The sequence below is a fragment of the Daldinia decipiens genome, assembly GCF_022478715.1.
Source record: "Daldinia decipiens strain CBS 113046 unplaced genomic scaffold F4813scaffold_35, whole genome shotgun sequence".
Taxonomy (NCBI): Eukaryota; Fungi; Ascomycota; class Sordariomycetes; order Xylariales; family Hypoxylaceae; genus Daldinia; species Daldinia decipiens.
Genome location: NW_026054578.1, coordinates 76,327 through 90,698, shown reverse-complemented (window position 1 = coordinate 90,698; position 14,372 = coordinate 76,327). Strand labels below are relative to the sequence as shown.

General features: G+C 47.5%; 6 protein-coding genes across 6 annotated transcripts; 1 reads left to right on the top strand and 5 right to left on the bottom strand.

Annotated features, from left to right (window-relative positions):
• Positions 1–975: 975 nt before the first annotated feature.
• Positions 976–2,113, top strand: F4813DRAFT_392408 (uncharacterized protein; the record flags this gene model as incomplete). The annotated part of the gene is made up of 2 exons (XM_049247277.1): positions 976–1,214; positions 1,288–2,113. The coding sequence occupies 2 exons, from the start codon at positions 976–978 to the stop codon at positions 2,111–2,113; spliced, it is 1,065 nt and encodes a 354-aa protein (XP_049096620.1).
• Positions 2,114–2,646: 533 nt separating this feature from the next.
• Positions 2,647–3,778, bottom strand: F4813DRAFT_392407 (RNA polymerase II transcription elongation factor-domain-containing protein; the record flags this gene model as incomplete). The annotated part of the gene is made up of 2 exons (XM_049247276.1): positions 2,647–3,599; positions 3,664–3,778. The coding sequence occupies 2 exons, from the start codon at positions 3,776–3,778 to the stop codon at positions 2,647–2,649; spliced, it is 1,068 nt and encodes a 355-aa protein (XP_049096619.1).
• A 1,510-nt stretch (positions 3,779–5,288) lies between these two features.
• On the bottom strand, positions 5,289–6,546 carry F4813DRAFT_369758 (uncharacterized protein). Its single transcript, XM_049244459.1, has 3 exons — positions 6,483–6,546; positions 5,844–6,326; positions 5,289–5,769 (listed from the first exon to the last, which is right to left on the bottom strand). Exons 1-3 carry the CDS (start codon positions 6,489–6,491, stop codon positions 5,740–5,742), a joined length of 522 nt encoding a protein of 173 aa, XP_049096618.1. The 5' UTR covers positions 6,492–6,546; the 3' UTR covers positions 5,289–5,739.
• Positions 6,547–6,717: 171 nt separating this feature from the next.
• Positions 6,718–8,236, bottom strand: F4813DRAFT_369757 (nascent polypeptide-associated complex, alpha subunit). The gene is made up of 4 exons (XM_049244458.1): positions 8,114–8,236; positions 7,675–7,926; positions 7,422–7,480; positions 6,718–7,366 (listed from the first exon to the last, which is right to left on the bottom strand). Exons 2-4 carry the CDS (start codon positions 7,909–7,911, stop codon positions 7,048–7,050), a joined length of 615 nt encoding a protein of 204 aa, XP_049096617.1. The 5' UTR covers positions 7,912–7,926; positions 8,114–8,236; the 3' UTR covers positions 6,718–7,047.
• A 222-nt stretch (positions 8,237–8,458) lies between these two features.
• On the bottom strand, positions 8,459–9,763 carry F4813DRAFT_369752 (ribosomal protein L14-domain-containing protein). The gene is made up of 3 exons (XM_049244457.1): positions 9,672–9,763; positions 9,377–9,517; positions 8,459–9,298 (listed from the first exon to the last, which is right to left on the bottom strand). The coding sequence occupies exons 2-3, from the start codon at positions 9,503–9,505 to the stop codon at positions 8,984–8,986; spliced, it is 444 nt and encodes a 147-aa protein (XP_049096616.1). The 5' UTR covers positions 9,506–9,517; positions 9,672–9,763; the 3' UTR covers positions 8,459–8,983.
• A 793-nt stretch (positions 9,764–10,556) lies between these two features.
• F4813DRAFT_199013 (uncharacterized protein) lies at positions 10,557–13,075 on the bottom strand. Its single transcript, XM_049239532.1, has 2 exons — positions 12,400–13,075; positions 10,557–12,334 (listed from the first exon to the last, which is right to left on the bottom strand). Exons 1-2 carry the CDS (start codon positions 12,978–12,980, stop codon positions 10,876–10,878), a joined length of 2,040 nt encoding a protein of 679 aa, XP_049096615.1. The 5' UTR covers positions 12,981–13,075; the 3' UTR covers positions 10,557–10,875.
• Between the last annotated feature and the right edge of the window lie 1,297 nt (positions 13,076–14,372).

The following is a 14,372-nucleotide window of genomic DNA, read 5'->3' as shown; positions in this document are numbered from 1 at the left end:
CCAGCATCGTCCTGTTTTCTAGCTTATTCTTGCCGGTCTTGCAACTGTTTGCTTAGTAGTCGTGTCCAGTTGTATGTAGTGTAAAGCTAGTAGATGAATAAATTTAAGTAGTAATTACACCAAAAGCATCACGACGATGTCCAATATAATGATAACTAACACCTAGGTTAGGTTAGTTAACTATTTCAGGCCTTCTAGGATAGTACCAGTTTCTATTTTATTTTTACTCCAGGCTTCAGATCTCTCTGTAGGTAGGATCAAACTTGTTTTAACCCGTATTAATACTCCTAGGAATAGCCAAAAGAATGACTTTGTAGTCCTCTTTTTGATAGGCATCGCCAAGCAAAATCTAAGCTTCAGACAAGAGCCCAAACTCTAGGATGTGACGATACCTGCCGGATATTGTGGGGTTCAGACAGGGATGCCGGCGCCCTCAGAACAGTCGCAACCCTTGCGGCGAAACACGGAGAAGCTCAACTGTATCCCAATACGGTGTCAGAAGTGCCCATTCTCCCACCAGCGCAGCCTGGAAACAGATAATTATCGTCGGAGCTGATACCTCAGTGCGATGAGCGCCAATTTCGATCTTCGGCCCCGTCTTGGCGCCCTTCTAGATTGCTTGGAATGCGCGAGGCTAGGTCTGGATGCGATTTGTTGTGGGCCGTGATGGATGTTTGATCTCCGTGACCCTGGGAGGGGAGGAGAGGTGTAATTTGAAGACTTTACTTTACTAATAAGACTGACTGCGTTCTTTCGAAATCTACGAAACGTGGAATGGAGTTCTGTTTCTCTCTTTCTTTTACACTTCTTTCACTTCTAAGCTCTTGACGGGCCTTATTTCGATAACCACACGCATTCTCCTTTCTTTCCCTAGGCCCAGATTCGCCTGTCTCTTCTTCTTCTTCTTCTTCTTTCTCGCCAGTCCATTACTCGTAATATCTTCCCCTTTAATCTAAGTTACGTTAGGTAGTCAGGATGTTGAACATTCGCTCATTATCGCTACTGCTCGGCCTCGGGGCGCTTTCCCTCGTCGATGCGGCGCCGCAAAACGGAGGGAATAGGGGTGGCAAGAACAAGAATAGCCAGGGGGCGACCAGAGGCGGAGGACAACAGCAGAAGCAAGCTACGGCTTTCCAGCAGGCGCAGCAGATACCGCAGGGCGTCTCGACGGCGACGGATGGAAGCACCATCTTGGATACGACGGCTAACGTAAAGTACGTTTACCTCTCTATTTATAACCAACATACCCAAGTTTATATGTATAACCTAGACACTAACCCTCCTCAGCGGTCTCCCCCTCCGCTTCAAAGTGTCCGCACCCGCCGACCAATTCACAGCCGACTCGGGCGTCGACGGCGGTGCCCAGCCGGCGGGCGCAGCCGGCGATCTAGGCTTAAACATCCTTTTACACGGCGACGGCGGACAGTCATTCTTCGACTTTCCGAACCAAGCCGTGCAGGACGGTCTCGCGGGAGTCGCCGTCCTAGCGCCGGACCCAAACCTTTTCTGGGGCGGCGGTTCTGGTCTCGACCGCACTGACGGTGTGGCCCACGCCCAGGCCGTCGCCGACTTGGTCGCGGATATCATGCCCCAAGTCCTGGCATTTAACTCCAGCCGCGTGAGTTTTACGGGGGTGTCTGGTGGCTCGTTGTTGCTGAGCGGGTTCTTGATGCCGGGGCATATGTCGCAGTTCGCCGGCGCCGGAAAGGAGTCCCAAGTCCTGCTCAACTGCGGCGGGTTAGAACCGCAAGTCGACGTAGCAGATGCGGACGCTGCTGCGTTGGCAGAGACGCGTGTGCATTTCCAGAGTACGCAGCAAGAATTAGCGCTCCTCCAACCCGCGATCCCGGCAGCGATCAAAGCCTACGAGCAGATCGCCACCTCGCAAGGCCTGGACGCAGCAGCCGTCGGGGCCCTACAGACGGTAGATAACTCACCGAACGGCGGGCACTGCGAGTTTGACGAGCAGGACTTCGTGAGTGGCGTACAACTCATGGCCGATTCGTTCTCAGCAGTAGTACAGGGCGGTGATGGAAACTTGGCGGGAACTAATGTTAATGTGCTGAACCCAGTTGTTGGGAACGAGAACTTAGACTTCTCGGGGGCTTCGTAAAGGGAGATAGGTAACATAGGGGATGAGGGATACGTGTGGGTATATATTTAGTAAACACGAACTGTCTAATAGTATACTACACGTCTACATATCCATCTTCTAGACTAAGCTCTACCTATCAAGGGAGTTTTCCCCCTTGAGATGAGTATACAGGAATGCCCGTTTATAATGCCTTTGGTTAGATAGAGCATCAAGTCATCATCTATGCTAAAGTCTACTTAATCCCAACTAATCTTGTTCAAGAATAGTGTCATGTTTTCGCCTCTAGAGATCCTAGGACACTATGTAACTACTAGGTAATCATTAAAATATTCGTCTATAAAAAATAAGTAAATCAAGGCCAGGCCGCCGCTTTTGCCGAGGAGATATATTCACCCGTCATGTATTGAATTCCGATATCCCATCCGCCCGTTCATGTGGTATCCAGAGATCCAGAGCACCAGACGCCGCTTTATTATATCCCCGGAAGATCAGGTCAGATATCGCCTCAAATGGGCATCCCTAAATCAATAATGAAGAAACAAGATCTTCCCCTACTCCTCCTCGCTCACGTCGCTTTCTTGCTGATCCTCTTCGCCCAGTTCGGCTAACAGCGCAGCCTCGAGATCCGACTCATCCAGGGCAGGTTCCTCAGCCTCAGCCGGCTGTTCTTGCTGTACATCCTCCATCTCTTCATCCTCGTCTTCATCACATTCCTCGTTGGTTTGCGGATGTTTATGGGCGTTGCTGGTTTGGTGCATCTGCTGGTTGATCGGGCTAGGTAGGACGAAGTGCTCAATAGGCTCATCGTCGTCTTCCTCGCCGTCAGCATCGTCGTACTCCTCGTTATTCTTCTCGTCTTCGCCCTCGTTCATCAAATCGGAGAAACGGCGAATTCCAAAAAGGTTGGGAGAGTAGTGTTGATTAACTCTCGGCGCCTCGCCACCTGGATTCTCTATCGTAAGGCCAAGGTCGTCGTCCGAGCTCTCTTCCTCCGAATCGTCCGAGGTGCGGCGCGGCTTGCTAGTTGTTATAGGCTTTGGAGGTGATTTCTTCTCGGGCATTGCTAGAACCGGCTTATCTTCTGCTTTTGGTTTCGATGCCGGTTTCCGCGGCTTAGCCGCCGTCTTCTTCTCTTCTTTCCTTCCCTTTGCAGGTTGTCTCGCCGGTCCCGTAGCCTTGGCGCTGCTAGCAGCACTATGAGCATCCAAGTGAGGAAACTCTTGTCGCAAGCTCTCAGGGTCGTCGTTTGATGGCGTCTTTACCAAGTTCATGTTGAACATAGAGTCTACCTTGTGCAAGACAAAGACCTCGCGGGCGGGGTCGAAGATCAGCACATATTGGTTGTCTTCGACACCGCGTGTTCCTTTGTATTGATAACGGCCGCCATCATCCTGGAAGGCGAGGTCGTACGTAGAGGCGCCCTTCTTAGAAGAAGATGCGGATGTCGATTTTATTCGTGCCTGGGCGGGCGCAGTGGATGACGATAATGATGGCTTATGATTATCTGTAGTGGGTTATCCGTTAGGTATCGTTTATTAACTGAGGTAAATGGTGAATGGGCGGCTTACATCTGACACCGGTGAAAACCTCCTTTGGGTCCTTGCCGAGCAAGGCATCGCTCAAAACAACTGGGTATTTGCCAGCTTTTGTGGGATCGACTATCCCCGCGGCGAGGGATGCCATGGTCGCGGGAATTCTAGCGCTACCTTTTGGATGTTAATGGGCAATCGGATACAAAAAATGCTCAATCGTCGTGGAGGTGGAGTATAAGTGAAATAGTCGGCATAATAGTAAGAGTAAGCGAGTTCGTTGCTTAAGTGTGTAGAAGGTGTGAAAGTGTGTCTTATTGATGTGTAGCGTGGAGATTGGTAGAGCAAAAGGGAACATGTAACCAACGAGGCGGAAGAGCTGAAGAAACACCTGCAGGTAGGGCGCGCTAGTTACGCTAGTTACGCTAATCACGCTAGCGTAGGCTAGACCCTGATCCGCTGTTCCCGCCCTGCCGAACTAAATAGGTCAGGTACTTTAAATACGCAGATCCACTTCCGTAACTCAATATAAATTAGGTACCTATACATTTACTACTAAAGAGCGTGCCTCTTCGACTCTTGATAAAGTTTATTTATTGTAAAATATCTTCCTAAAGTCATATACCAGGCTAACTAATGTATTAAAATAGAAAGGTTCCGTTCTACCTTCCTATATTTGCCTCTTAGCGGTATTTGCTCATGTGTCTAATAAATAGGGCGTAGAGCCGTAGCCTCAAGTTCAAAGCTATTATACATTATAACTCTCCCCTATCAGACGTCTAGTCAGGCCCACACGACTATAAGAAGTTCGTAGATCTATTGTAAGTTTATAAAATGCGAGAAGACCTAGAATCCCCTATCAACAGATAAGGTGGTATGCTCGTGAGCCCCAGAGTAATCACAGTATAGGGATTGGTTTCTTTAATTGCTCTCCAAAACGGCGGCATCACGGCTTTTCCGGGCTCTTGTATCAACCGTACGAGACCGACGGCACTGATGCCTCGCAGTATTCCAGAACTTTTGTGGAAGGCAAGTCTTCGGGGAGTTCCTCCTGCAGGCACAACGCGGCATCGAGCCTATTTGAGATGTTAGCAAATTTTTACACTTATTGAAAAGCTAAGTAACTTACCTCGTCGTGACCATTAAGGTTTTCCGTACCGATATGCTCCACGCAGGGTTTGGTTATTTCTTTTCCCTTCTCTTCATTTATGGAAAGAAAACTATTCATAGGTCCTGTCGTTTGGTATATCTAGGCTTCATCCCCGCTATCTTCCAGGTCTAGATAATGAAAATTATTTCTTTGAGCTGATAAGGGATGTTGATCCGAATGAATCGAGCTAGGTGTGATCTTTTAGTGTTGTTGCTATCGCTATAGGCAAGATCGGCTGGCAAAACACATTAATAAACGGAACAGATCCAACATATTGTTGTAAGTTTAGGTAACTTTAAGTTATTGAAAGAAAGAAATTCTGTACTTTGGTGCGCAGCTATGGCGACAATTGGGGCTCCCGAGGGTTGGCTTGATAGGGAGTATAAAGCACTGCTCAATTTACCTGGGAGTAGTCTTGCTACATGCCAATTCTGTGAATGGTTACTTGGAACGAGGACCAACTTAAGTTATATAGTTAAGCATATATCAATAACTTAAGCAAAACTGTAGTTGACCCCTTTCTCGAAATTGGAATGTCTCTAAAGGTCCTGTAAAGGCATACGAAATAGATTATCCTCTTAGATTTCTGGTATAACCGTTCCTCACTACCACGGGGGCTTTCCATAGCATAGTCCAAAGATGACATGACAATAGGCTGATAGACTTGACTAAGCCATACTATTCGCCATCCTCGACTCAAGTCTAGACACTGGACTTTGGTACTAAGTAACCAAGACTACATACCATCTCTTAGGTAAGTAGTTTTCGAAATCAGATAGGTACTTCGAGACGGAGAGTATGTCACCTGCCTGGGGACAATTATAAACTACACACGTAGGACTTGATTAACAATGTATGTAATTCCACTTTCTCAGCCTCTTCCCGGTCTTCCTATCTACAATGCTAGAGTACACAAGGGAAAGAGAGCGGTAATGCAATTCTGGTTGCTACGCTGCGCAAGCTGTCTATAGTACGGAAAGATCGCCGAATTTCTCCTAGAAAGGGTGTTAGCATCATTATCATCATAGCATATATATATGTCCTGCAAGTAACAGAGAATAGCCCGTACCTTGTATCCCGGAACGGACCAGCGGCCCTTGGACACCAACTTAGCCGTCTTCTCATCGATCGATGGCTCAGCAGCAGCAACCTCATCGACAGTAAGTTCCTCGAAGGGGCGAGCGGTCTCGATGTTCTTCAGGGTAGCCTCGAGGTCCTTGAGTTCCAAATCGACCTTCTCCTTGGTACTCTGGGCGTTCTTGATAGCCTCGATCTCGAAAGCCTCGATGGCTTTGAGCTGGCGAGAGACGTCGTACTGGGCGGGCTTGAAGGCGGCGAAACGCTTCTCGATCTCGTCGACGACGGCTTGGTTCTTAAGCACGGATCGGTAATGTGCGAAGTTGACTGTCGTCGGCAGTTCCGACAGAGCCTGCAGTTTGCGGCGGGCGTTCTCGTTGCGCTGCTTGAAGGCCTGCAGGCCTGCGACGGTCTGACCGCGCAGACCTAGCGAGGAGGTGACCTTGGTCCAGTCGAGCTTGAGGGCTGCGCTTCGCTGCGAGGGAGGAAACGGAAAATTAGAAATTAGCTCATCTTCGTCCATTTTTCAATGGAAGTTCCTGGGGCAATTGACGATCCAATTGGCACCATGATTGCCTTTTGAAAAGCTCAACAGCATTATCCAGGATATCCTGCAAGAAAGACTACTTACTGCGGCCATTTTGGTGATGTGTTGAGGAAAAAGGTAAGGAGTGGAGATGTGAAGCAATTCGCAGTGGATGTTGCTGCTGTATCCCAGCCGAAGAACCCCGACGTTTTGCAGGGCGCCACAATCCGGTAAAGCCACGTGATTATTTGTAAGTCACGTGGATTACTAGCCCCTTTGCATTCCGGAGATTGAAGAGCATCTCTTACCAGCAATTGACTATTAGAAACATACTGCTTATATTCTCCTATTACATACTTTTTTACTAGTGGAAATCTGCTGGGTCTGATCTACTGTGGCTTGATGTTTGGATATCACGAGCAAGATCTCACATTGGAGAAAATTATATTAAAGGTGCAGTCACCAACATAACAGTCGAATTGTCATTAAACTCGAAGTGACTTGCTCACAACGGCTCAGTAATCCATTGTAAGATATCGTACCATGTAATACACAGCCAACCGACTTTCCTTTTGGTTTTGTCTTTTCCCCTTGCAGACTTTTCCGTTGTCGCATACATCCAGCCAACGCGCCCGCAGTGAGACTCATCCTTCCTAATCAAGTTCCGCCATTAAACGCTCAGCGCCATAATCGAATTGACTATGTCGTTATCGTTTTCTTTCAGGGCCTTGATAGCCTTGTTTCGTTTGACGTTGGCTTGAGTCATAACCAGCTCGATATCCTTATCCTCGAGCCCTTCGGCATCGACTTCTTCGTCGTCATCGTCATCATCTTTCTTTTCCTCGGCGTCCTCGACAGCCTTGCTAGGCTCGCCGTGGCTGTGGTCGTGACCAGAATGGTCGTGCTCACCACCACTAGCAGCAAGGGACTGGGCCGCAGCTTGCTGGGCAGCCGAGTTCAGGTCCTCAATCTTGGCCTCACCGAAGACGCTAATAAAGTTGTTAGCCATATTAAACATCTAATGTAGTTGCGGTGGGCTCTTACATGTAGGTGTTGCTGTTGGGTGACTTGTAGACTTCCGGGTTGTTAATAACAAACAGGATCTGTAGGCGATTCGGTTAGCCATGAAGAGACAACCCCATCTGATCTGACTGGAAGCGAATAATTTCCCTCGTTGCGCAAAGCTATAAAAAGTACCGGGATATACACTCGATATGACGTATTTCTTTTTCGCACAATCCTAACTAAATATTGCATGCCCCAACCAAACCGAATATTTCTTGTTCGCTTTACTTACGTTCTTTGGTCGTCGGAGAGTCACTCGGGTAATGCCGGTAACACGGGTTAGGTGAAGCTTCTCGATGGCCTTGCGAGCCTTCTTCTCGTTGCGGGAGTGGACGACGGCGGTAGAGCCTGAAGCACCGCCCTCGCCGACCTCAATCTCGGAATCGGAGCTATCATCGTCGTCGTGCTCTTCGACGGAGACCTTCTTAGGCTCCTCATCGGGGAGTTCCTCGACTCTGGGGTTGGCCATATTGAATGTGAGAGTCTGGTGGGGTCTAAATTAGCTATTAATTCTGGATGTGCGAGGTGGGTGCGATATCGTGGGGTTTTGAGGTACCAAGCCCTCAAAATTTAGCCCGCCATCTCCTCCAGAACAACTCTTACATTTGGTATGGAAAATATATATGAGGTATATATGAAGAAGCAAATTTATGGAAATATCGATAACTTACCAAAGCGACAACTTAAGAACGACGCCGAAGTTAGGTAGCGGGGGTGATTGGTTGTACCTTGGGGGGGTTGAGTGGTTCGGTTATGAAAAAAAGTTGCTTACAGCTGTGAACTTTTGTCAATTATTTGGCCTAGGGTTTGCCAGTTTTGCGAGCGCCTGCGCTAGTCCAAATACGGATTTTATAGTATTTCCCATGCCTGGGCATGGAGTGGCAGAAGTGGCTCTTGCTTTTACGAAAGTTAGGTACTTGTCCGAGTAGCGGAAGTCATGCTCAATTACATGTACATACATTAGGTAATATGAAGTACTTTACGCGATTTCCTGCTTCAACAATGCGACCATGTTACCCAAGATACCTATGGCAAGTACCCAAAGTGCGTCAGGGCATCATGTTAGGTACTTTATGTAGGTAATTGCAACTTCTTTATCTACTGATACTTCTATACCTGTTTTCTTTAGAGATGAGGTTTTTAGAAAGACATGCCCTAAATTTTATGGTAGGCATATATGTATTCGGGACCCTCGGAGGAATTGTATTGTCAACTTGCGTATCGAATCTACACTTGCGCAAACTCAAGAATCTGGGTATGTCTATGTGATAGCACAAATTTCACCCGGCGGAGATGTAATCACGTAGAAAACAGCCTCAAGTTGTTGTGAATTTCCGTATCATTGACGCCGGTCACCTCATCGAGATTTTTATGAGTGACATACAGGTCTTGCCAGACGAATCAGAAGAAACCAGCAACCCCATCCATGCCAATGTGTCATTTCATGCAGACCAGATCCGTAGACTACCTTCCTCTCCAGCTGAAAGAGACCGTTGTAACAGAATCGACCATTCCGTCCCCCTTCATGCTCCTATTGCCATTCATGCGGATGCCTTGACCTTGGCCAGGGCCTTTCGCTCCTCGAATCGTCGTTGCTTCTTGAGTCGCATGACCTTGAATCGGTCGAAGTCGGTGAGCGCCCTTCTTCGCTCCGTCTGGTCCTTTCGCTTGGCCCACTTGCTCTCCTTCCACTTGCCGTCGATCTCGGCCTTCGCCCATGCGTTCTGCAGGGTTCCTGTTCGGACGGCGCGCGGTAGCTTCGCAATCTTCAGGTCGGACAGGAGCACGTCGGCGAAAGAGATAGCTTGTCGGGGAACGACCAGCTTAGGGTCTGACGAAGGTCCATCAACCAGAGCCTAGATGTTCCCAAGTTAATATACATGATTACATGAGATTCGTAACTTTCCAGATTGCCGGTTTCGGGGTTAACGTACGCGCTTGTGGTCGATGATCTCGACGATAGCAGCCAGTCTACCGGCATAAGGGCCGTTGCCCTGGACGAGGACGATACGGCCGACCTCGACCTTGCGCCATTCGGGGGATTCGATCGATGCGTCGCCCATTGTGAGGGTGTGCTGATAATGTTGTTGTTAGAGATGAGTGGGTATTAAGAAGGCTGGAAGATAGGAAGATGGAGAAAATAAAGAGACAATTGAAAAAGAGAGGCGTGATTGTTTCTTTAGAAGATCGTTTGGTTGGCGGAGAATTGGAGAAAGGAGGAAGACTTACTGATTTGGTGATATCGTGGTGTTGGCTCAAATCCCTCCTTACCTTGAATTGTCCTGGGCTGAACTTTTCTTCGGTCGCGGAAAATGCGGTGGGAAGTTGAATGTTGTGTGGGCAAGTTAGGGCTAAGCCGGAATTTCACCTAAACCGCACCCGAGGTCAACTAAATCTAGCGCCTGCTTAAAGTGGGTCCTCTGCAGACCTTTTCTAAAAAGATTTCTCTTCAAGATCTTTTTGCAGCCTCAACATTCCAACTGTTCATAAAACTTTTTCTTTTCCTCTTTTTTCTTTTTTTTAAGAACTGTCCAAAAGTTAACTTTCATTAAGGGCAAACATCATAATAGGTAAGCCTTCACTTTTACCCCCAAGATATTTCCAAACCTTTTGCTTGTTATGATGAGGTAATTTGCGATTGATTCCACTTCGATGGCGCTCTCGCCAGAGCTGCTATATCAAGTGGCAAGGTGATATTTAATTCTTACATATTCTGAACGCTTTCTCCCGAGTTACACCGTACAATCGAATGTATTGCTTAGAGTACAATAGCTAACTCCGTCTATAGGACCGCCCAAAAATAGGCCACCGATTTTACTAGCCGTCTAGGATTCTGTAGGTTTATTTAATTCAATATTGTTGAGTATAATTAGTTTTTTGAGAGCGCTGAGTCTATCAAGCTTTCATAATAGCCATGTTATATTATGGCATCATTCAATAAATATTATTTGTTTATGAAATATGAATCAACCTTTATCCGTTACAGTTACTCGTGTGTGCTTGCGTGCTTCTAAGTCTCATGGAAAGTTTTATAGTAGTGTGAACAACATCCAATGCCAAACCTCCCGACTACCATAGATTTATTTCACTATTCAGCATTGGCACTCACATCAGTTCATGGCTAATATGTATATTATGCTAGCGGATAGTTTTACCCTGACAGCCTTCTCAGCAGGTACTGTACCTTATGCAACCCCTATTATGACGCCCTGCAAGGTTGCAAGCCTGTAAACTCCACCTTCCATCCTGTGTTTAAGTATTTAAACACCCAAGCCCTCTACGACCACAAAGAGAAGAGCAAACGGGGATGTCAATAACATGTACATATGAGATTAAGAATAATCATAGATAACCATGAGATCAAGATGCCGTAGCATCTAAAGGAATATTTGTTAAATATGTATGTACTTAGTGGGATATCCACTAAGGCACCCTATTCATCTACGGCAGGGAGGCCATTCTCCGACGGCTCTTCGTCGTACAACCATTCGGGGGGGCTCATCGAAGCGTAACTCAGTCCTCTGTCGTTTTCCAGCTCCTTACGCATCACTTCCATTTCGAGCTCCCATCGTTTCTGAAGTGCTTCTCTGCGCTGGCTCATTGCCGTCGCCAAAGCATCTTCCTCGTCTGAAAAATCAGATTCGAGACTCTCCAGTTCTTTCCTATTCTTCTCAATCAGTTTGCCCATCTCCGACTCTTGCCTTTCGAGTAATTCTTCGAGGGCTTTCGCTTGTCTATCCCGCATAACGTTGATTTTGGCCTGATGAAGTTGCTTCATGTTCTTTTCAACGTTATACTGCTGCCCGAGTTCTCTTAGATCCCGTTCCGTAACAGTTCGGGAAGGTATGCCTCCATCTGGATTCTTGCCGAGGCCGTCACAATATGCTTCCATATGCTTGAGCCGAATCCGCACGTTTCTCTCACTCTGTTCTAATGTTGAGCGCATTTCCATCTCTGCAGCAACTTGACGATCTTCAAGATTCGTCGCCGTCTTACCATGTCGCTCGTTCATCCTCTCGATAGCCGCCGAGTGTTTCTCTACGAGAGCGAGCTTTGCGTGGGCATGCCTAGTCCACATGAGCCATTTCGATCTCCTATCGAAAACATGGAATCTCTCCATCTCCTTTACTTGCTCCTCTCGCAACGCTTTGAATTCCCCGCAGTTTTGGCTACGTTTTACTGCTTCGAGCATCTCTGCTGTTTCCTTCGCAGCAGCTTCTTGCTTGGCTGCCTCTTCGTCTGCGAGTTTTGCCGCCCGGGCTTCTTCCTCGCGGCGCCGATCCTCCATCACAGCCTCGCCATTGCAGAAGTTAGGACAACCCACCATCTGATCCCAAACTGCGCCGCAGATGTAGCAGAACTGCGCACGACATCGGCACGTCATGTGCGTACAGCCTTGCGTGAGCTCAACAAGTGACCTACACTTGTAGCACCTTCTCCATCCTGACTTCTCTCCCATCTTCAAGACGGCATCTAATTCCCAATCATCCGGACAATCTTGGCCTATAGGGTGAGCATCCCTCTTACACATAACGCAAACTCGCGTTTTACATTTTCGACAGATAGCTTGGGATGGATATTTGGGGTCGACCTTGATCCGCGGCTGTATAAATTCGCCACAGGCTGGGTTGGAGCAGAATACTCTCGATTCCCAGGGCGTGCTAAATTGTACCACGACTTTCAGGAACCTATGTTGCTCTTCGCGGGATAATATAGCTTTAATTATCGAACTTGGTATTGGTTGGGTGCAGCAGCGTGGTGGCATTTTAGATTCGTCAGTCGTTGCCTGATTGATCATGATCTTCAAACATCTCGAACAATAACTGTGTCCACACAGTAATCTCTGGAGAGGCTGGTCGACTTGGAGATCTTCTCGGCACGCACTGCATGACCTGTATATCAACATGAAGCTATTAGTACCATGCACATTGCAAGTTACCGGGGATGCTTAACAAACATGACGATATGTCCAAGAGAAGACGGGGTCTTTCGTCTACGGCGTAATTTAGAAAGTCCTCTTCTAAAACTCAGGTAGCTCTTGGTCGTGCTAACACTGAAAATGCTTGGCGTTGATTCGGATTCTGTTGGTGAGGGTGATATGAATTTAGGTTGGTTGAGAGTCGGATCGGCTTGGGCGAGATAGTTCTCATATTGAGCAAACGTAAGAGCCTTAGATCGCTTCCTTGCGATGCTCCGCCCTGTGGCCTCAGGATAACCGTTAGTTAAGGAATATGAAGTAAGAGTCGTGCTCGCGGAGCTCTCCGACCCCGTAGACGCAGTGCGGGCATGATTTGTATCTACGGTGATGTTCGATTTGGCGCCAGACAGATTTCGTTTGTTTCTGGCACTTGACGGCCGAGAGATAGTAATACCCAAGGTTGAGGCCTTCATGATCAGTTCGTTGAGATAAGCCTCAGTCTTCTCGGACGAAAGCTGTAGGACCTGAGTTAAGTAGTCGGCTTCTCTTAGTTCAGGAAGAGTATCGTCTAGACTTTCAGCCAGATCCGAGGACGGAAGCTTCTGAACAGTTGCAGCCATAACGGGCAACAAACGAAAAGGACACCTCCAAACAGCAGTCCGGTCTGTGTGATCAGTCAATTGACTAAACTCATAATTTGACTATTACACTCAAAGACGGAATATCAATAGGCGATGGTGGGGGGAGGATCGGATTGCGATGGGGCGCGTCGATATCCTAGCACGATCCTAGCACCGGTGACTATGGACCTTTAGAATGCGGCCAACCGGCAATGCCTAAGTGGGCAGATTGTGGAGAATACCATAACAAACCCGGCTAAGATATTGGACCAGGTTTCATAATGCGTGATCTGGTTGTAGATTGATAACGATATGTCGAGTGCAGCAACTATGCAAGTGTCCGTAATCCGACAGCAACAAACGCTAAGTGTCGATTTATTATAGAGAGGCCGCGGCATCCACAACAAACAGATACCTAGGATAGACGGTGGCAGTACGACCTAGAAAGTGTTTGAATCACGTAGTAATGTAGTAGTAGTCACAGCCGCGAGTTTTGCAAATGCAGGTAGGCTACCAGGCAACCAAAACATGCGGTCAGTCAGCCAGAAGGAAATGATCAGACGTTGAAGGAGCGAAACAAGTCAGAGTCGAGGACAAGGCTTTGGTTGATTTGATTCAAGCAGCCGACAGCCAGCTTCGCTAGCTAGCGAGAAATGATACGATGCAGCGATTGGGCTGCAAATTGGGTCGCGGGGTGGTAGAGAACGTGGAGATTGGCCAAGAAACTCCCAACGAGAACGGAGCTGCTGGCAAGGGGTATTAGCGAGGATGAGGGCGAGGGCAGGTGAAGCGTGACAGGTCGGATTGGTCGAAATAACGGCCGCATTCACTGTTTGTGTTGATCTATAAGCATGGTATGTTCGAAGGATTTCCTGTAGGATTTTTCGGGTTGGTGAAAGATAGCTTCGAGGGCAATCTCAAGTATAACAGTTCAATATAGACGCCTTCATTACTTGGTGCAGGGACTCATATGATTTGCATTGACGTTGGTAAGACGGCAGGATGACGAGCGGGGTGAGGTTTTCACAGGATTAATGTTTGATAAGATGCGGAGAAAGTATCCAATCGTACATAACAGTCATTCCAGAGGGCATAAAGTCGAGGCAGAAAACAATGAGAATTAAGATAGGAATTAATAATATTACATGAAGCCCATATCAATAACTTGGGTGAAAGTAAATATGAAATGTGGACGACCTGTCAAAAGACATTGATGTATTGGTTGGTTGTCAGGTTGTATTGGAACTGGAGAAGCAATTGGCGCCATGGAAATATGCCATAGAATCGCCGGGTACATAGTCCTAACGCTGCATCGGCTAAAGCATTGGCCAAGGGCTGCTAAAGCTAAAAACTCTAAAAGCAGAACTAAAAGTGTACTTTGACCTCCGTGAC

Excerpts from the sequence above, each read along its gene's own strand:
- F4813DRAFT_369757 (XM_049244458.1), bottom strand. The coding sequence starts at position 7,911 with ATGGCCAACCCCAGAGTCGAGGAACTCCCCGATGAGGAGCCTAAGAAG. Across the intron at positions 7,481-7,674 it reads CTCTCCGACGACCAAAGAAC|ATCCTGTTTGTTATTAACAA; the intron begins GTAAGTAAAGCG and ends AATCGCCTACAG. Across the intron at positions 7,367-7,421 it reads CCCAACAGCAACACCTACAT|CGTCTTCGGTGAGGCCAAGA; the intron begins GTAAGAGCCCAC and ends CAACTTTATTAG.
- F4813DRAFT_369752 (XM_049244457.1), bottom strand. The coding sequence starts at position 9,505 with ATGGGCGACGCATCGATCGAATCCCCCGAATGGCGCAAGGTCGAGGTC. Across the intron at positions 9,299-9,376 it reads AGATCATCGACCACAAGCGC|GCTCTGGTTGATGGACCTTC; the intron begins GTACGTTAACCC and ends GGGAACATCTAG.
- F4813DRAFT_199013 (XM_049239532.1), bottom strand. The coding sequence starts at position 12,980 with ATGGCTGCAACTGTTCAGAAGCTTCCGTCCTCGGATCTGGCTGAAAGT. Across the intron at positions 12,335-12,399 it reads TCTCTTGGACATATCGTCAT|GTCATGCAGTGCGTGCCGAG; the intron begins GTTTGTTAAGCA and ends GTTGATATACAG.
- F4813DRAFT_369758 (XM_049244459.1), bottom strand. Across the intron at positions 5,770-5,843 it reads GGTCCGTTCCGGGATACAAG|GAGAAATTCGGCGATCTTTC; the intron begins GTACGGGCTATT and ends CACCCTTTCTAG.